This window comes from Thalassophryne amazonica, chromosome 16 (assembly GCF_902500255.1).
Source record: "Thalassophryne amazonica chromosome 16, fThaAma1.1, whole genome shotgun sequence".
NCBI classification, from domain to species: Eukaryota; Metazoa; Chordata; class Actinopteri; order Batrachoidiformes; family Batrachoididae; genus Thalassophryne; species Thalassophryne amazonica.
The window spans coordinates 66779793-66802064 of record NC_047118.1 but is presented as its reverse complement, the minus strand read 5'-3'; the positions used below and the strand labels follow the sequence as shown (position 1 = coordinate 66802064).

At 39.4% G+C, this 22272-nt stretch overlaps 1 protein-coding gene across 1 annotated transcript; it reads left to right on the top strand.

Moving 5' to 3' along the window:
* Positions 1 to 3957: 3957 nt before the first annotated feature.
* socs1a (suppressor of cytokine signaling 1a) lies at positions 3958 to 6792 on the top strand. Its single transcript, XM_034191056.1, has 2 exons — positions 3958 to 4031; positions 5704 to 6792. The coding sequence occupies exon 2, from the start codon at positions 5761 to 5763 to the stop codon at positions 6436 to 6438; it is 678 nt and encodes a 225-aa protein (XP_034046947.1). The 5' UTR covers positions 3958 to 4031; positions 5704 to 5760; the 3' UTR covers positions 6439 to 6792.
* Positions 6793 to 22272: the final 15480 nt, after the last annotated feature.

Here is a 22272-nt window from a genome sequence, read left to right as displayed (position 1 = left end):
TTGTGTACATTTGAATTTAATACTGAAAAGCCCATTTAGTGCACATTTTGTATGATATCACAATCAAAAGTGCCTCAATCACTCTCATTTGTGGCAGTCAGGTGCAAACTGACACTCTCCATGAATAAACTAAGTTTGATCCACAACTGATCTGTACTGTGGATTTAACAGATATTTGATTTTAACATTGAAAAGCCCTATTGATCTATATTTTGTATTATATTTTAGCTTATGAAAATTCACTTCTAACAGGAGTTTGACCTTGGAAATGTTTTCCAAGGTAAAGGTTTTTGGAATTGGAAACTAGTGTTGGCACTCTATGAGCACGGTGCTTTATATTTATATAGTTTGGGAGGTCCTGCAACTTGTGTTTCTGAAAATACAGTGCTATTGTTCATCTCCATTACATGTTGTCACGTTGTGATAAATTGCACCACAACATGCACTGGTGCCACATCCAGTGGCAGATTTAAAAAAAAAAACACTGACTAAATGTTTGATAAAATATGGGAAAGGTCTTGCATTAACAAAGGCTGACTGATTGATGAACACAGCTGCAGTGTTTAAAATAAAAAATTATGTATTATGCCAGATTTTGTCTTAAAATGCGGGAAAAAGGTTACAGATTTTTTTTCCCCAGACTCCTCTACTAGGGGAGCCTTGGGGTGTGCCTTGACTGAATTCAATCCCACCCACTCCCCTTCCCCGTAACACTAGATCTACCACTGATCCACCACACTCTGGAACAGCCTAGGGTCCCAGATGGTAACCACTTCATCCCCACCATTACATCCCAGCAAGCTGTCAGATGGTGGTGCTAGATATCCAGATGATCTTTAATGAGCAGCTGTAACAATCTCTGATGGTCTTGATGCAATCACTAGGGGGCAGCATTAAAGTTGAACATTTCTTAGGCCAGCCCTGCCTCATGCCCTATATGTGCTGGGATAGACTCCATCCCCCCATGACAATTAATTGGAGTAAGCGGGTATAGAAAATTGATGGATGGATGGATGGATTTCTCAGGCCATAAACTTGCCCACATTGAAAATGGTTACAGTGTGATGACATCACCAACAGCATACCATATATTAATATACCAACATAGCAGTAACATTATCAACTGTCTCTTTGTCTTTCTTCTGGATGCACTGTATCTCTTATCTAGCATACCTGCTTTATGGCATCTTAAAAGTGTGTCTTTGTCCACACTGAGAAGCAACACCGATGTTTCTTCTGGTTTTACATTTTGACACTGCCCTTTTTCTGGCAGTAGCTTTCTCATTAACTGTTTTTCTTTTGCAACCAACAGTTGTTGCGGGTACTTGTGCAACCAGCTTGCTGGATTTCACTAACATGCAACCTTTTGTTTTTTGACAACTTTATTTAGCTGCTGTAGAAATGACAAAATGATCATGTAACTGCTGCACTGTAAACCAGACTGTGCAAATTAATTAAAAAGATTAAGTAGTCTAAACTCAAAGTTTTAACAAAAACATTCTAATGACTTAAATATTTCAAGTTTGTGTAAAATGGTCTTGCTTTTTGAGTAAATTAAATTCAGAATTTTTGATTGACGAAGTAATTGTATATTAAGGAAGCAAAATTTCAAAGCATAACTTAAAAGAATTAAGTACTTATATATGAAAATATCTGAGTTGACTTAATGAACAATTTAGTTAGTGCGCTTGGTTTTGGTGCAGAAAGTTCCTGGTTCAAACCCCACCTCCACCACATTTCTCCATGTATTTGTGGAGTTGCATCAGGAAGGGCATCCGGCGTAAAACTTGTGCCAAATCAATGTGCAGATCCACCTCAGATCTGCTGTGGTGACCCCGAGTGAAGAAAACAAGGGAACAGCCAAAGGGACTGACTTTTACTTAATGAACACTTTAATCTAATTGTAGTCATGAGGTACAAGTAGCACATAATCAAAACTTTTAAGTTCTGGGAACAATTGAGTTCCAAGTTTATGAACTCAAAAATTTTGTGGAAATTGATTGCCTCAATATTTTTGAGTTCTGCTAACTTGTTTGGGTTCACAGTGTGGAAAGATGGAGCAGAGGCATGTAGACTCTGGTCACGTGCAACAAGTGCATGAAATCCAACAGTGCACGTGAAGCAAGAAGATACTTTGACAGACAGTCCAACAGGCCAATGATTTGTCATGACCCCTGCAAGATGATTGGCTGAGCTTTACACAGCCCCGCCGCTTCCACAGGCGAGGTTTATTTTTCATTATGATGTTAAAGCTTTTAATTAACTGGTTGCTTTCAGGGTGTGAAGAGAATTTCAGGTAATATCGCCAACAAAAACGCCTCACAAATAATCTCCTACCTAAAAGACGAGAGGAAAAGGTGCAAACTGGTGCAAAATTCTAATTAAATCCTTGATCAAAACTTGGCTCTTCAGTAGAGTTTGACAAGTTCTTCTGGTGGTAAAAACAATTTTCATCACTTTCCTTAAAAAAGGTTCAACAATGAGAGAATTTAAGAAGCAGGTACATGAAGCGGCAGGATGAGTGAGTAAAGTAACCATGGATGTGACCAAATTAATAGTTTCAAAATGACAACAAATTTAATAAAAACTGATTTTGAAAGCCAAATCAGGTTGCACAATAAGAGGTTTTTGAAGTAAATCAACCAAAATGTGAAACATTTGTTCTGCAAAAAAAAAAAATCCTCTATTCTGAAACAGCTGACCAGCAGGTCGCCGCCTCCTTTGGACAAATGTACTGTAATAAATACATAAATAAATAAAAATTAAAAATTCAATGTACTCAGAATGTTCAGTAAGTTTGATCCTGACTTAGAACCAAAAACAAACAAGTGTGTTCACTTTAAAGCCTGCTGTTAATTCTTTTTGCTATGTGCATTTATTTTAATTGAATTTTGAACTGTTCATTCAGTCCATTCAAGGGTCACAGGGGGGCCGGAGCCTATTCCATCCGTCATAGGGCGTGAAGCAGGGTACACGCTGGACAGGACGGACACCAGTCTGACATAGGGTCACATACAGACAGACAAACACACATGCACACCTACAGTCAATTTAGAGTCACCAATTCACCTACCCTACATTTCTTTGGAAATGGGAGGAAGCCAAAGCACCCAGAGGGAACATGCAAACATGACCTTCTTGCTGTGAGGCAGCAGTGCTAACCAAACCACCAAATTTTGAATTAATCGCATGTAATTTTTGTTAAATGTTCAATTTATACTAGAAGTGTCCATTCATCCATTTTCTATACCTGCTTACTTCAATTAAGGGTCACGGGGAGGGGTGGCTGGAGCCTATCCTAGCAGGGCCTGATGTGCAGTGCACCCTGAACAGGACGCCAGTCTGTCGCAGGGCCACATGTAGACAAACAAACACACATTTACACCCGCATACACACCTACAGACAATTTTAAAAAATACAGTTCACCTAACCTGCATGTCTTTGAATGTGGGAGGAAGCCAGAACACCCGGACGGAACACATGCAAACACGGGGAGAACATGCAAACGCCACACAGGAACGCCACAGGTGGGAATCGATCCCATGACCTTCTTGCTGTGAGGCAGCAGTGTTAACCATTAAGACTAGTAGAAAGGTATTATATTTTATAAGGAAAGAAAGAAAAAAAAAGCAAGTTTTATTATTTGTATGTTAGTTGATGCGTTTGCATGCAGATTAATAAAACTACGAATTTTTTTTTTTAATTTTCAATGTAAATTTGCATGTGTATTTTGGCAAGGAAATTACTTAGCCCTCATTTGAAGGACTATTTAGCACAAATCGTCAGCTGTTTTTTTGTAAAACGCCTTTTGGGTTTGTTGGTTTTCTGAAATCGAGCTGGCTGATAAGAAGCGAAAGGAACGGAGTTTACTTTCGGTGGGCGGGCAGTAGGCGGGCAGTAGGCGGGCAGTGGGCGGGGCCACATACATAAAACTCGGTCACAGAGGTTGGTATCTGTGAATGACGCACAGCTTCGGAGTACGCGGATTACCGTCCAGGATTACACATATCTGCAGTTGTAAAGCAAAACGGTGAGAAAACTGAACGTCGCTTTATTCAAAGCGCATAACACGCGGATGGTTTCTGATGCTTTGTGTGTTTTTGTTTGGGGCATTAATGACGCTTTTTGTTAAGGATTTGGGAACGAAATGCACATTAAAAGCGGTTGTTAACGAAGATATTGTAACAAAAATAATGACGAGTCTACAGATTTTACTATCGTTTCGTTTTTTGACGGCTGCCTTCGTGTGCATATTTATTATGATGCGTTCAAGTGCAAATACGAAAACGAGTTTTTCACCGCTGATCTGAACACGAATTCAGGTCATAATGACAATTACGGCGTGTACTCACAGTTTTTAAAAATCATTTTTGAAATGTTAAAAGAAGGTATTTATCACTTTTAAACCTCCCCAACGTTGCTTAAAAAACAAATAAAAAAAAATTAACGGATCACTTTCAAAGAGAAAATGACAATGTGACAGTCTTCAAAATAAGTACCAACTAAGATCCAATATTTGTTTCTTTTTAAAAGACAATTTTGATTTATGAAATTACTAGTCACCAACTGTCCATTTTAACTTTACAAGGATAACCTATAAACTAAAAATATAACTCAATGCTAAAGTACACTTAGCATAAAGTAGAAAACAATGTGACCTTTTGACCTCTTAAAGCAAGTCAGGGTTAGCCACCTTTGATCTTGTTCAAAGTCTGTGTCCCAAGAATGTTCTCTGTGAATTTGAAGAGTGGCAGTAACAGGACTAGAGTTATGCTGTGCACGGACGGACGGATGCAAAGTCTTCGCAATTCCCGGTGGCAATATTTTTGCCTCGGGTAATAATTCCAACAAACACTTTGCCCAATTAAATTAATAAAGTATTTAAATATATTGCATCTATAGTTATTGTGACAGAAGCCTTCACAGCTGCCGACTTTTAGTTTGCGTTGAGCGCAGACAGGTAAAAGGTCAATTCTGTACCGGAAGAACCTGTTGTGGTTTCAGAGACAGACGGAGTCTGATGTCATTATTTTTACTCATATTGTCTGTGTTTTATTGAACTGATGAACACACGTGTTTGTGTGTGTAAAACATAAAGCTGATTAAACATTTGTGCATTAAGTGACAGTAACACAGGATTTAAAATGTTTTATTAATATTAACTGTTAAATAATAAAATTAATGAATATTGAGTTAATTTAAAAGACAGACTACGACTATAAACACATTTGCAGAACCTCAAAAATGGCACCGCCACTACTGCCAGTACTATTTGGGTGAAGTCCATTTGAGGCACAGGTGCCTCGGTAATGTGCAGAAATGAATAATTATTACGTTATTTTCCAGTGTATAAGTCGCACCTGTTAAAGAAAGACCTTTACTGGCATTTATTTTGTTTAGTGCTCTGATTCTTGTGGAAGTCCTATATAAATAGTTACTGCATTTTACAAACTCATGATTTTTCAGTGTATAAGTTGTAGGGCCCCCCAAACTATCAGAAACGGTGACTTACACTACAAAAAATACTGTATGTAATTTGCGTTACCTGAGAATCGAGACAGTGCAAATACATAAATTTTAACGTTCACGTGGTTATTAGCTAATTTCATAGCTAGCTACTGTTAACCACAGTTCTATAGAAAAAAAGTTTTTTTTTTTTTTTTTTTAAATAATAATACTAACAATGTGCGTGTCTCTTTCAGGATGTCAGTGTGGCGAATAGAGATGGGAGAGGGTTTGGAACCACTCTCCCCTGTAGGATGGTAGCCGACAGCTCTGTGGAAGGCCATGACAAGACGCAGTTGTCTTCCTCCTCCTCATCGTCATCACCACCATCATCACTGCTGCCCAGGCAGGATCCCACCCAAAGTCCACGGCGCACAGAGTCCCAGCTGCTTCAGGCTCGGAGCGGCACAAGCCACAACCCAAACTCTGTGTTGACCCCCTCAGTGTTCCTCACTCACTTTCCTCCCTTCCGCTGCCAGAAGGACTTCACGCTCATCACGGATACAGCTGCCAAGCTCGAGCGCAGCGGCTTCTACTGGGGCCCTCTAGGGGTGGAGGACGCTCACCGCATGCTGCGGGATGCTGCGCTGGGCAGTTATCTGATCCGCGACAGCCGGCAGAAAGACGTCTTCTTCACGCTGTCCTACCGGGCAGAGAGTGGACCGGTTAGTGTCCGCATTGAGTACAAAAGGCAAAAGTTCTCACTGGTGGGCAGCGAGCGCACCTTCTTGACACTCTTTGCCCTGCTGGAGCATTACAGCAACTCTCCAAAGAAAAGCCTGAGCATCCCGTACAGGAAATGGAAGCCAACGCTGCAGGAACTGTGCAGGAAGCGCATCGTGGAGCTGTGCAGAGGAAGGAACTGGATTTCAGAGCTGCCACTGAACCGCGTTGTTCAAGATTTCATGTTGGAGTTTCCGTACCGGTTATGAGTTTGCCTTATTTATTTTTGTCAGTGTTGTTATTGTTCATGCCGGGGAGGTGGGACTTACTGGGTAATGGTCACTTTGATTGGGTGGCACAGCCTGTTCATCACAGCTTGACAGCAAAGACTGCATGGCCATGGTTTCATCTAGCATGGCCTTGTTTTGAGCTGAAAAGTGGCAAAATCTTGAATCTATTCCAGATTTTCATGAGGGACATATCAAAGTATAATACCTCAACTGACTTAAACTCTTCTTGCACAAGCACAGGAAGACCTTTAGTCGCCCACAAGCCTGAAAGTGCTGCATTAACACAAAACTCCAGGGACTCTGGCTCTCTAACAGAGACACATCAAGTGCTGGGCTTAATCTGGACAGTTCCGCTGGAAACTGTTCTGTCTAGAAGTTCAGCCCAGAAGTCTACATGGTGGACTTTCTTTAGCAAACAGACAATTGGAGATATTGAAGCCTGGTGGAGCGTTTGGTTAAAAACATTACTCCTAAGAGTATGGTTTGTTTATGTAGCAGTAATAAGTACTCTAATGTAAATATCATAGGAATATTTGCCAGAACTGATGGGTCGGATGCCAATCAACAGTGTTCATACAGTAGACCAGTGGATCGGTTTTTGGCAACATAGATGGTGTCGTCTGGCATGTAGTTGTACTGTAAGACCTATTATTCAATGAAAATGACTATTTTATTTAATATATTTTTTAATAAATTGTTTTTGAAGGAAATTTGGGCTTCACATCATGATTATTATCAGTGTTAACAGCTTGATTGTAAATAAATATTTTCATCTATATGACATTTGAAAACCGTTTAGCTATTCTTTGATTACTCCTGCAGTGTCACAGCAGCAGTGATAATAGAAATGTGCAACAATAGGGCAAAGTAAAATGTACACAGAAGGCAAACACAAATACCAAGGCATGGTAAATGAAGAGGAGATGAGGTTGAATTACTTGGTCACGGAGATTGTCCATAACTTAAAAACCCTGTAGTATAGAGAGGAAAACCATGGCTTCTCCAGGACTCTGGTCTGCATGTTCACGGTTACTGTTCCACTATTTATTTATTCATGCCTTTGATGGAATGGTCAAAGCAGATGGCCACCCCAGTGGCTCTGGTCTGCTCAAGGTTTCTTCATGTTAAACGGGAGTTTGTCACGTACTCATAAGTTGCGTACGTTTTAGATCAGTTACCCAAAATCTTTATTTTTATTGGCCATAATTTAATCTGGATGTAAGGCCACAAGCCAAAAACAAGCATATTTACCATTACAGTGGTAACACTCTTGCCTCACAACGAGAATGTCTGTCTAAGGTTCAAAGATCACCAGTGTCTTGATCTTTTTACACATCTGTAGTTGCATTAGCTTAAGGATCCTGAGCAAAATGGGAGCAGTTGAAAAAGTTACAGCACAATTAAATGTACTATATTTTACAGAAAATTAACATTCTCAATCTTCAAAATAACAAACACTTTGTTTAGCGTAAAAGTAATTAACTTGCAGACAACTTGTCAAATGCCTTTGTTACCCAAAACAAAAAGGGAGGCGGCCATTACTGAACCATGAACCTCAAATTGGGCAGCCCTGATCTAGACTTTCTACCTCCAGCACTTGGACAGTTTGTTATATAAATTAAACTGAGGAAAAGTAACAGACACCTGGTTTAAACTTAATCGTTTATCAATTTTCATTTTTGGTTTTGACTGGAAATAAGTTTTTTTTTTTTTGTTTTTTTTTTTCACTTTTGATTTGAGTTTGGGTCATTTTCAAGGTTTGGATCAGTTTCATAAAAACTAAGCCACAGATTTAAATAACGTTCTTTTAAACCTTAATACATCAAACATTAACCCTTTTAACGCTGCTCCTTCTGTGGGGATAAAGTGTCTAATCTCAGACTGTGTGACAAAAACCACTGCACCACTTTTTTTTTTTTAAATCAGGTCTGCAGCTAATTTAAGACTGGAGATGCCCGCGCAGGCAGTGATTCATCCGCGGAGGTGAAGTGATGAGTGGGCGGAGCTCGATTGGTAGCAAATGGACTGTTATGGTTAGACGTGCACTCTTACCAGAAATGGTCAGAGGTGACATAATAGTGTGTGCACGCTGCCGTACCTTTAACCTAACAACGACCCACACAGTGCACACTCACGTTTCCTCAGGAGGAAGTGGGAAATTCTCATTGAGTCACAATTCTCACTGTCTTGTGGTGAGACAAGATCAAAGTCAGGGTCAAAGTTCACATTTTAATTTTTAGAGTTTTGAATAATCAACAGATTGTTAAATGAAAAAATTACATTAGGCACAAAGGCAACAAAAAATGTTTGGTTTTATTTGGGGGGGTGCCCTTTGGATTTTACCTTTAAGACACCATTTACCCATTAATTACTATTATTAAACTATCTTAGAACATGCTGAGTGCCCTGAGGCACTTAAAGAATCTTGCTCAAAGGCACCCTAGTGACTTTCCTGTCAGGTTGGGGGGATTGACCCTATGACCCTCTGGTAATAAATTATGTTTTATAATTAAAGAGGGCTCTGTGTAAGCCTGATCATGTCAGATCTCAGAAGCTAAGCAGTGTGGGACCTGGTTAGTACTTGGATGGAAGACCTCTTTGGAACACCAGGTAACACTGGAGTTGCGTCAGGAAGGGCATCTGGCATAAAACTTGTGCCAAATATCAATGCGGATCTGGTTGTATCCGCTGTGGCGACCCCGGACACAAAACGGGAGCAGCCGAATGGACAACAACATAGTTGTGAGTCTGGGGAGCTTTGCCCCCCACCCCTCCCCCAGAAGCAAAATGTTTTTAGCCATGTTAATGCTCCCCAGAAGCATTTACTGAAAAAAAGTCTGAAGGACCTAAATGACATGGTGAGATGTTGAATAACTTCACTTGTTCATGTCCATGACATATACATATTAATTAGTGCACAAAATGTTTTAGCATCACTTGCCCAAAATCCAAATGCATTCCTTAACCCCACCAAACTTCAATTTATTTATATACTGCAGCACCAAATCACAACATAAGTCGGACCAAGGTGACTAAAAACATGCCACACACAAAAAATACCCCACCTGGTTTCAAAGGGATCTCACTGTGCAGAAACATCTGACGTTAGCTTTAACCACTGGAATATGGCTGGAGTTTCATTTCAGACATCATCTTATCATTTGCAGTCCAAAATCCCCTCAGACACCGAGGTGATGAGTCAAAACCCGTTTTCAGGTCTCTTAAGACACCGTTTGTTTCCGAGTCTGTTGCTTTAATTGGAAAGGAGCTGCAGATGGCCACGCCCACTCAGCCTTCAGACAGTGTCTTTCGCTTCCATCAGGTTTGTGGGCGTGTCACACAGATGGCAGACCGGCTCAGTGGGTGGGGTCCAACAGTGTGAGCAGGAGCTCAGATACAAGACTGTCGTAAGGTACGTCACAAAGCGCAAAGCAAAACGTTTCAAGATGAAATGCTGCTTTTAATGGCGTAATTTTCACACAGACGGAAAACTGTGAGACGCTGTGGATGTTTAATGTGGAATCACAACCAGAATCAACGAGGGAAAACACAAATGAAAGAGATTTTGCAGAAAATAATTCCTTTAATGATTTTCAATTCAAGTCAAACACAAAATACCTGCCAGAATTTCCTGTTCCCTCACAGCAAGAAGGTTCTGGGATCGCTTCCCACCTGGCCCTCTTTGCATGGAGTTTGCATGTTTTCCCTGTTTGTACGCGGGTTCCCGCCAGGTCCTCCGGCTTGTGATTGTGTGATTGCGTCTAAATGTGGCCTTGTGATGGACTGGTGTCCTGTCTAGGATCAACCTGGCCTATTGCCCAGTGACTGCTGGGATAGGCTCCAGCCCCCCGTGACCCTTAATTGGAGTAAGTAGTTGAAGATGAGTGAGTGAGTGTACACTCACTGCCAATTACAGCAGTTTCATTGCAAGCCAAAAGTCCGACTCTATCTAGACCCAAATCAGTGTCCAAATTCTAAACGCAGGCCCTCGTAGACACTATGGACACGTTTTCAAACCATCACCTTCCAGGATGCACATCTACATAAGTGAGACTGGATCTCGACAAACACACAGAAAGGAACCAGGTGCTGGTGGAACTGAACCTGCATTGTGCGTGCGCACACACACACACACACACACACACACACACACACACACACACACACACACACACACACACACACACACACACACACACACACACACACACACACACAGTGTGATGACAAACCATTCCGAGATGATGGAATGTTTAAAACAAAACAAAAACCTTTCAGATCACTTCAGCTGGTAAAGTGAACGTTTTCTCACCTCACGCCAGCACTGAAACCAAACCTTCACCAACAGGTTTTGACATTTTGGGGGATTTTGTTTACACTCTGGGGTCCAGACAGACACCCATGGGAACGCCTATGCAGTCTGAAGATGAAATTATCTCAACTCGAAGAAAAGGCCTCTGAGCACAGGTGGGATATGAGTCAGAGATGTACTTTGTGATCTTCACAGTCGTTCAAGTTTTTAACTAGAAACTGCGATCAGATTTATGACTCGTGTGTGTGTAGAAACGTGACTAACATGCTATCCTCTCATTCAGAGAGAAACAGGTTATTCAAAAACTGACTATTTTGAGAAGTGAAAGCTGAAATGAGGTGACGTGTGTGTGTGTGTGTGTGTGTGTGTGTGTGTGTGTGTGTGTGTGTGTGTGTGTGTGTGTGTGTGTGTGTGTGTGTGTGTGTGTGTGTGTGTGTGTGTATCAGCTGATTTCTGTGGAATCGTCCACTTGGACTTTTATGTCCTTTAAAGTAAACTTCTGCCGAATTAAACCGAAAAGCCTCACTACGAAAAGAAAATATCAAAAAAGGTGGTCACAGAATAGATGTTACAAATAATCAGGTTCTCTGTACAGCAGGTAAAATAAGTATTGATCACGTCACCATTTTTCTCAAATACATTTCTGTAGGTGCTGTTGACATGCATAATAAAATGGAAAAATATTAAACATGCTTACTGAAATTTATTAATACTTCGTACAAATGCCTTTGTTGGTAATGTCAGCTTTAAGACACCTCCTGTACGGAGAAACTAGTCTCACGCATTACAAAGTCTGAAGGTTCTGTGGACCTCTTCTACAACCCCTGGCAAAAATATTGGAATCACCGGCCTCGGAGGAATTCATTCAGTTGTTTAATTTTGTAGAAAAAAGCAGATCACAGACATGACACAAAACTAAAGTCATTTCAAATGGCAACTTTCTGGCTTTATGAACATTATAAGAAATCAAGAAAAAAGATTGTGGCAGTCAGTAACAGTTACTTTTTTAGACCAAGCAGAGGAAAAAAATATGGACTCACTCAATTCTGAGGATAAATTATGGAATCACCCTGTAAATTTTCATCCCCAAAACTAACACCTGCATCAAATCACATCTGCTTGTTAGTCTGCATCTAAAAAGGAGTGATCACACCTTGGGAGCTGTTGCACCAAGTGGACTGACATGAATCATGGCTCCAACACGAGAGATGTCAATTGAAACAAAGGAGAGGATTATCAAACTCTTAAAGAGGGTAAATCATCACGCAATGTGCAAAAGATGTTGGTTGTTCACAGGTCAGCTGTGTCTACACTCTGGACCAAATACAAACAACATGGGAAGGTTGTTAAAGGCAAACATACTGGTAGACCAAGGAAGACATCAAAGCGTTCAAGACCGAAAACTTAAAGCAATATGTCTCAAAAATCGAAAAATGCACAACAAAACAAATGAGGAACGAATGGGAGGACACTGGAGTCAACGTCTGTGACCGAACTGTAAGAAACCACCTAAAGGAAATGGGATTTACATACAGAAAGCTAAACGAAAGCCATCATTAACACCTAAACAGAAAAAAACAAGGTTACAATGGGCTAAGAAAAGCAATCGTGGACTGTGGATGACTGGATGAAGTCATATCAGTGATGAATCTCGAATCTGCATTGGGCAAGGTGATGATGCTGGAACTTTTGTTTTGGTGCCGTTCCAATGAGATTTATAAGATGACTGCCTGAAGACAACATGTAAATTTCCACAGTCATTGATGATATGGGGCTGCATGTCAGGTAAGGCACTGGGGAGATGGGCTGTCATTACATCATCAATAAATGCACAAGTTTACGTTGATATTTTGGACACTTTTCTGATGTTTAAGGATGATGAAATCATTTTTCAAGAAGATAATGCATCTTGCCATAGAGCAAAACTGTTGAAAACAATTTCCTTCCAAAAAGACACCATAGGGTCAATTTCATGACATAGGGTTAATGTCAACGAGAAAGATGTGATTCTGATGCAGGTGTTAGTTTTTGGGGATGGAAATTTACAGGGGTGATTCCATAATTTATTCCTCAGAATTGAGTGAGTCCATATTTTTTTTCCTCTGCTTGGTCTAAAAAAGTAACCGTTACTGACTGCCACAATCTTTTTTTCTTGATTTCTTATAGTGTTTCTTAAAGCCAGAAGTTGCCATTTGAAATGACTTTAGTTTTGTGTCATGTCTGTGATCTGCTTTTTTTCTACAAAATTAAACAACAGAATGAACATCCTCCGAGGCCGGTGATTCCATAATTTTTGCCAGGGGTTGTATAAACTCTGACCTTTAGTCCTTTCCATAATTTTTCTATTGGCTTTAAGTCAGCTGATTGGCTGGGACATTCTAACAGCTTTATTTTCATTCTCTGAAACCAACTGAGATTTTCCGTGGCTGTGTGTTGGATCACTGTTTTGCTGAATGTCCACCCTCATTTTATCTTCATCAGCCTGGTAGATTTTTTATCAAGAATGTCTCTGTACATTTTCCATTCACCCTTCTTTCAGTTATATGAAACCTGCCAGTGCGATATGCTGAAAAACTGCCCCACACCATGATGTTCCCACCTCCAAACTTCACTGATGGTATGATGTTTTTGGGGTGATGTGCAGTGTCATTTACGGTGTGTGTATTATGGTATCCAAAGAGTTCAGTTTTGGTCTCATCTGACCAGACCATTTTCTCCTAGTATGTCATGGGTTTGTCTAAATGTTGTGCAGCAACATTTAAGGGTGATTCTTTAACTACGGGCACTATTGGCCTTGTAAATGTAATTTCCACCACACCATTGCCTTACAATATAAAGGGCCTTGGGGCAACTGTTTGTTGTGATTTGGCGCTATATTACATGTGCTCTGATGTCACTGTTTATCTCCATAGAAACTACCCAACAATCTTTCATACAAACTGTTTAAAGGGAACATTACAGTGTTGTGGTGGAAATTACGGCAATAGTGTGGGACAACTATATTTTGTTTAAAAAATCACAACAGTTTGTATGACATGACTACCCCAATTATGTTATGATTATTTTACCGATATTTTATTCAGAGATATTTTAAAACATTAGAAAAAATGTTTCTTTACCATTCATTTTTATCATTGAAGATCAAAAGTCTGGGTGGGGACAAGCACAAACGGCAATATTTGCATATATGATGCTGAAAAAGGTGAAAAAGTCATCATAGACTACTAGAACAAATTTCTTAACACACTTTCATTGTAAAGAGAACTATAAAAGTGTGAAATTTCCCCTTTTTCTGTTTTTCATACATATGATCAAAGGACATAATAAGTGCCCGTAGTAATAATAATCACCCTTAACGAGCTTGAACATGCTTTTTCTTCAGTGGAGTCTTGTGTGGTGAGCGTGCATACAGGCCATGGCGGGTTGAGTGCATTACTTATTGTTTTCTTTGAAGCAATTGTTCAGTTGCTCACCACTTGTCCACTTAGGGGAGCAATCCTGAACATTTGTTTAGACAACTCTTCTGATAATTTTCAGTCCTCTGTCAGAAGTCTTGTGAGGAGCACCTGGTTGTGGCTGGTTTATGGTGAACTGATGTTCATTCAACTTCCAGACTATGGCCCCACAGTGTTCACTGTAACCTTCAAAAGTTTAGAAATCCTTCCGTAACCAATGCCGTCAGTATCTTTTCAACAATAGGGTTGTGAAGATCTTGAGAGAGCTCTTATGAGATGTTTTTTGTGTGACCTCGTCAGTGTTGTATAGTAACGAAGTAAAAATACTTCACTACTGTACTTAAGTACGTTTTGGGAGACTTTGTACTTTACTTGATTTTTTTTAAAATTCAGCTTACTTTCACTTTTACTTCACTACATTTCCAACCTTAATTGCATACTTCTACTCTGATACATTTTCTATGCGCCATGCCGTTACTCGTTACATAAAAAACAACAAAAAAAAACACACACACACGAAAAAAGTCGTGTTTTCACCCAGAGACCTCACTGATTACTAGTGACTGCAACGAAGTCAGGCCGATTTGTCATGAGGCATGTCCAGTAGGCTTTTTTGCAGTTGCACACTTGTCAGGAAAACGATAATTTCTCTACATTGATTACAGACCTGCAGCGGGTCTACATCTATAGCAGCATAACTAAGGGATGGTTCAGGGTCACCTGATCCAGCCCTAACTATAAGCTTTAGCAAAAAGGAAAGTTTTAAGCCTAATCTTAAAAGTAGAGAGGGTGTCTGTCTCCCTGATCTGAATTGGGAGCTGGTTCCACAGGAGAGGAGCCTGAAAGCTGAAGGCTCTGCCTCCCATTCTACTCTTACAAACCCTAGGAACTACAAGTAAGCCTGCAGTCTGAGAGTGAAGCGCTCTATTGGGGTGATATGGTACTACGAGGTCCCTAAGATAAGATGGGACCTGATTATTCAAAACCTTATAAGTAAGAAGAAGAATTTTAAATTCTATTCTAGAATTAACAGGAAGCCAATGAAGAGAGGCCAATATGGGTGAGATATGCTCTCTCCTTCTAGTCCCCGTCAGTACTCTAGCTGCAGCATTTTGAATTAACTGAAGGCTTTTAGGGAACTTTTAGGACAACCTGATAATAATGAATTACAATAGTCCAGCCTAGAGGAAATAAATGCATGAATTAGTTTTTCAGCATCACTCTGAGACAAGACCTTTCTGATTTTAGAGATATTGCGTAAATGCAAAAAAGCAGTCCTACATATTTGTTTAATATGCGCTTTGAATGACATATCCTGATCAAAAATGACTCCAAGATTTCTCACAGTATTACTAGAGGTCAGGGTAATGCCATCCAGAGTAAGGATCTGGTTAGACACCATGTTTCTAAGATTTGTGGGGCCAAGTACAATAACTGAGTTTAAAAGCAGGAAATTAGAGATCATCCATGTCTTTATGTCTGTAAGACAATCCTGCAGTTTAGCTAATTGGTGTGTGTCCTCTGGCTTCATGGATAGATAAAGCTGGGTATCATCTGCGTAACAATGAAAATTTAAGCAAAACCGTCTAATAATACTGCCTAAGGGAAGCATGTATAAAGTGAATAAAATTGGTCCTAGCACAGAACCTTGTGGAACTCCATAATTAACTTTAGTCTGTGAAGAAGATTCCCCATTTACATGAACAAATTGTAATCTATTAGACAAATATGATTCAAACCACCGCAGCGCAGTGCCTTTAATACCTATGGCATGCTCTAATCTCTGTAATAAAATTTTATGGTCAACAGTATCAAAAGCAGCACTGAGGTCTAACAGAACAAGCACAGAGATGAGTCCACTGTCCGAGGCCATAAGAAGATCATTTGTAACCTTCACTAATGCTGTTTCTGTACTATGATGAATTCTAAACCTGACTGAAACTCTTCAAATAGACCATTCCTCTGCAGATGATCAGTTAGCTGTTTTACAACTACCCTTTCAAGAATTTTTGAGAGAAAAGGAAGGTTGGAGATTGGCCTATAATTAGCTAAGATAGCTGGGTCAAGTGATGGCTTTTTAAGTAATGGGTTTAATTACTTGCCACCTTAAAAGCCTGTGGTACATAGCCAACTAACAAAGATAGATTGATCATATTTAAGATTGAAGCATTAAATAATGGTAGGGCTTCCTTGAGCAGCCTGGTAGGCATGGGGTCTAATAAACATGTTGATGGTTTGGATGAAGTAACTAATGAAAATAACTCAGACAGAACAATCGGAGAGAAAGAGTCTAACCAAATACCGGCATCACTGAAAGCAGCCAAAGATAACGATACGTCTTTGGGATGGTTATGAGTAATTTTTTCTCTAATAGTTAAAATTTTGTTAGCAAAGAAAGTCATGAAGTCATTAGTAGTTAAAGTTAATGGAATACTCAGCTCAATAGAGCTCTGACTCTTTGTCAGCCTGGCTACAGTGCTGAAAAGAAACCTGGGGTTGTTCTTATTTTCTTCAATTAGTGATGAGTAGAAAGATGTCCTAGCTTTACGGAGGGCTTTTTTATAGAGCAACAGACTCTTTTTCCAGGCTAAGTGAAGATCTTCTAAATTAGTGAGACACCATTTCCTCTCCAACTTACGGGTTATCTGCTTTAAGCTACGAGTTTGCGAGACATCAAAACCTCAAAATTATCGTATTTTGGGAGAACAAACAAAACGCATACAACGTAGCTATTTTAGAGGGTTTTTTTTTAATTTACAAAGAATTTTATGTCACATTTTTAAACAGTAATTATAGTAATGGGGAAACTATGGCACAAAAAGAACGCAAATGCACTACCAGACTGTGAAGTAACACAAACATGTTAATTACCAGACTAGAAAGAGTCGAATTCAACTTCGAGGTCGCTGTCGTCATCCGATGCCATGGCCACTTGTGCAGATTTTGTTGAACACAGAAAAAATGTTGACACCTCCATAAGGAACTTGAACTTTTTTTTTATTTTTCTTGTATATCTCTTTGCTCTTGTATTTTGTTCGTTTGTTATTGCATTTGTTGAAATACAGTTTTGAAAAAAAAAAAAAAAAGATGTTGTTGGTTGGGGAATCTTCCTGTCCTGTCCTGCAGAGATTGGATGGGAACTCATTCAAATGACTGTCCTGGCAGCCCAAAGCCAGCAGCAGCCCTGTGTGTGGTGTGTCTTTGATGCCGCCTGAGTGCAACGCCTGCAAAATGATTCTTGGGTGTCAGAGAGAGATGCGTGTTTGGGCAACCAACAGAAATTATCGTACATATTTGGGTTTTTTCCCATTATTGATCGTACATCGTACAGAGGGCAAAACTATCGTACAAATACGATAATTATCGTACATCTGGCAACACTGCACCGGAGCCACCCATCCTCTGCGCTCTGGGACCTCCCACTTTACAAATTAAGCACTGCCTGCCACGAGATGCGCTTTGTTTACGTCCATGTGAGAAGAACGTGAGCCAATGAAATTGCAACATGGGTAACCCTGTCACTCTGGCACGTCGAAAACACAAAACGTGACGACTAAAATTATAGTATCGAGTTCGAAAAAAAATAGTGAATGATTTTGTTATATAAACAAAAATGCTAAATATTGGTAGGGACTATTTTGCCATCCCAAAATATTGGTTGTGACTTGTCCCTATGGTCCATATGCAAACCTACGCCCCTGTCTGTGAGTAATATTTAATATTTTTATGTTAAACCGACCTGTTATGGTCTTCTGAAACAGTTGGTAGATAGATGTATTTTATAACTTAAAAACGGGACCGGTGCTAATGCGTTAGCATGTCTCTGACATTTTCAATGTTAAGTTAGCATTAAGCTGTTCGCATCAGCACGTTTGTGTTGATTTGTTTTCTGTATAATTAATGGCACAGCATTCGTTGTTGTAAAAGAGTCAAATTGTAATTTTTAAATTTATTTTTATTCATATATTAATAATAGCAACAACAATAATAGTCTACATAATAGACAATAATAGTCAATAATAATAGACTAATAATGTTACAATACAATTTTAGAGAATGAGACAAAAAGAACATAATGAAACAAAACAACAGAAAAGATAAAACCATGTAACAATGAAAATAAATAAATACATATAGAAATAAATAACTGTTTCCTGTGAACACCTAGTGAGTAGTCTACTCTCGTTTAGGTTTTGAAACCTTGTTCCTGAAGTGTTTTTTTGTGATGTGCACAATTTTCAGTATTTGGACTAATACTACCAGTCATTTACAAGCCTAGATAAGCTTTGTAATATATATATATATATATATATATATATATATATATATATATATAAATCAGTCGTTTTTGATTATTAACATTTACTTGTACTTTTACTTTCAATACTTGAGTACATTTAGTTGTACATTACTTGGCATACTTAAGTACAATAAATACTAGATACTTTAAGACTTTTACTTGAGTAGCATTTCAATCGGTGACTTTAACTTCTACCAAAGTCATTTTTTTAATGGGTATCTGTACTTTTACTTAAGTGTGATTTTCCGGTACTTTATACAACACTGGACCACGTGGTAGTGAGACACCTTTTTATAGGCCATCAGTTGAGACTGAACTAGATGGTATTAATTTGCACTGACAAGAGGCAGAATTGTTTTCTAATTACGTACTGAGAGATTTCAGCTGGTGTCTTGGGTTTCCATGTCTTTTTGCACCTCACGTTCTTCAGGTGTTCAGTACTTTTTCACTATCATTTAACATTATTAGACATAACTTAATTTATGAACATCTATGGTTGATTTCTTTGTATGTGTAGATTATGTTGGTTGTTTCTGACATCTGGTGAAAATTTCATGTCAATAGAACTTTTAGAAATATATTTACTGAGGAAAATGATGATGTGCTTATTTTACCTGCTGTATAGTGGAGTATGTTCTCTGAGAGGTTGGCATGAATCTTCTAACCAATATGCCCAAACCACCTCAACTGGCTCCTGTTGATGCGAAGAAGCAGCATCTCTACTCCAAACATGTCCAGGATATTTGAGCTCCTTACCCTGCGTGTCCCTGACTGTAAATCCAGATATCCAATGGAAGAACCTCATTTATGCTGATGAAATCCACGACCTTATTCATTCAGTCACTGCCCAAAGCTCATGATCTTGGGTGAGGATAGGAATGTAAATCAACTGGGAAATCAAGAGATCGCCTTCTGGCTCAGTTCGTTCTTCACCATGATGGTCCAGTACAGCATCCACATGACCTTAATACACGGCCTCAATCAGTCTGTCAATCCCATGCTCCATCTTAACCCCAATTATCAACAAGAATCAGAGATAGTTGAAGCCCTCAACTTGGGACAATAACTCTCACTTGACCAAGGGTGGAAATTCCACAATTTTCTGACAATACATAAAGTTTTAAAAGTCCAAGAACTGTCAAAAAATATGGCTCCTTGAATTTTTATCTAAATGAGTTTCAGTTTCCTTTTAGGTGGCATGTAGTATGTTAAAATCTGGTCTTTAATGGTGAAACTATGAAGCGCTGTTGGTCCAGTGGTCTCGATCATGTCCAGACCAATGGTTGGGTGGTCCGGACATCAAAAAGCAGACCAAAAGATGCGGTTCCAAGGCTAAAGTGCCTGACATTAAAAGAGAGGACCAGTCTGAAAAACAAGTTCAACGAGAAAGGTTTGAATGAAGTTATTTTAGGTCAAGTGGTTAAATGCGCTTTGTTCCAGTGCAGAAGGTTCCAGGTTCAAACCTAACCCCTGCTTGTTGTCCATGTAATGTGGAGTTTTGCCAGGAAGGGCATCTGGCGTAAAACTTGCGTCAAACCAACATGCAGATCCACCTGAGATCCGCTGCAGTGACCGCAAAACTAGGGAGCAGCCAAAGGGACTAACTTTTTATTTGGGGAATGCAGACAAATTGTTAGTGAAAAAAAAAAAGCAAATTTGTTTTAAGAATGCCCAAAGAAGTGTTTTGAAGAACAGAGAAACCACCTGGCGACAAGGAGAGCCATGTTAAGAATCAAACCAGTGAAGAAGGTGCATGAAGGTGTGACTACTGACCGCAAACTGTGATTTTGTTGAATTTTCTTTTAGTCTAGTGCTACATGGTGGTTTTCCATCACCTTCATGATCTTGTCTTTTTATTCTTTTTTATTATTGTGTTCTTGTTGTAGAATAGCGGTTAAAATTTATGTCACTGTGCCATCAACTCCCACTCTTCTGCTGAAATCCATAAAAACTGTTAACATTTTTAAAACCTTGCAATGTTTTTCGATTTTTCTTGCAAGTGCAAGAAAAATCTGTAAAAACACTACACGGGTCTGCAAAGACAATCAAGGAATCACAGCAGGTGAGCAACAGGTATTGTAAAGATCAAATAAGATGCAAGGAAGGATGAAGAAAGCAAATACCACCTCTGACCTACAGTGGTCCTTAAATTTACATTCACTTCTATTTCATTGCAGACAGCAAGTGTGAACCCATGATATTTTGATACCCAAGATATTTGGTGTGGTCAGCTTCATTTCAAAAATACATCCATTCAAGGAGGGGATGGTCAAAGCAATGGGTTTGTGACCGGAGGATCCTTGGTTCAAAACCCTGTCAGACTGTAAAATCACAACGGTCCCTTGCGCAAGGTTCTCAAACCTCAAGTTGCTCTTTGGGCGCAGTTGAGCACCTTGCATGGCGGCACCCTGACATCGGTGTGTGATTGTAAGGCATCACTAAAGTCCTTTGGCTATGAAGCTGCTGTTTGTCATTGCTGCATTTAAGGCCTGCAACAAGTTCCAAAAAAAGTTGAGATGGGTGCAATTTATTTTAAATATAAGCAACAAATCATCACTTTTATAGCCATTTTCTCGCGATAAGTCGGTGGATGGATACATGAACATTTCCAAGTCACTGAATATGCCTTGGATTTCATTTCCATCGATCTTTAAGAAACACAGTCAGTATGATACTGTATGGTAAATCAAGTAGTCAGATTTAACATACAGAAAACTGACCATGCTGAAAAGAGACGCATAAGGGAAGCCATCCAGACAGCTCTGAAAGAATTATAGGTTCCTGTGGATGTTGAGTGGAGAAACTGGGAATGGTGCAACATTTGCCTGTTACATCCTGATTTACAGCTTCACATTGGGGTGAGGTAGAGGAGGATTGTAAAACAGGAAAACAGACTAAATCTAGGCTCAAGGTTTCCCATGTGCTGTTTGGCAAACTGCAGCTGAAATTTTACATTCTTTTAAAGAAAATGATCCTCTATACCACTTCATCATGAATCTGCATCACTGGTGATGCAACAGACAAGAGTTTCTCTATGCAGTCTTCACAACCATATTCCACAGAAGACTATAAATCCATCAGATCTGTCACGGGTGTCTTGTTGGCTTCCCTCACTAGCCCCTTTGAGCATGGACACTCAATTTTAGAAAACTGCTTACTTCACTCAGATTTACAGTACCATTTGTATTTTTTCATAATTGATGTAAATGAAGTCTAAGACATATTCAGTGACTTGGGAATGTTCATGTATACATCTCCTGACTTGTCTCAAGAAAACTGGCTGTAAAAGTGATGATTTAATCTTTATATTTAGAACAAATTGCACCCATCCCAAGGTTTTTTGAAGTGTGTTACAGGCCTTAAATGCAGGAATATATTTCACTGCATGGGTTCATGCAGTGAAACAGAATCACTGCTTATTTTTTATTTGCATGATCCATATTGTCCCAACTTTTACTGATTTGGGGCTGTACCCTTAAAAACGCAAAGTGACAGCCATCAATGTTTCATTTGTGAAGTTCTGAAGTTGTCAGATGTGTGTCTGATCTTTACAGGCAGTAAGTTGCTGTAACTGCGGTTTGGTGCAGAGAAAACACAGAGCGTAGTATCAGTATCAGTACCAGGAAGCCTTCACGTTTACGTGCACACACACACACACACACGCAGAGTTCCCTGAAGAGAGGAACCGCAAAAAAGCAACAAGTCCAATCCATAAAATTACTCCTGCAGCTGACACTTCAACACAA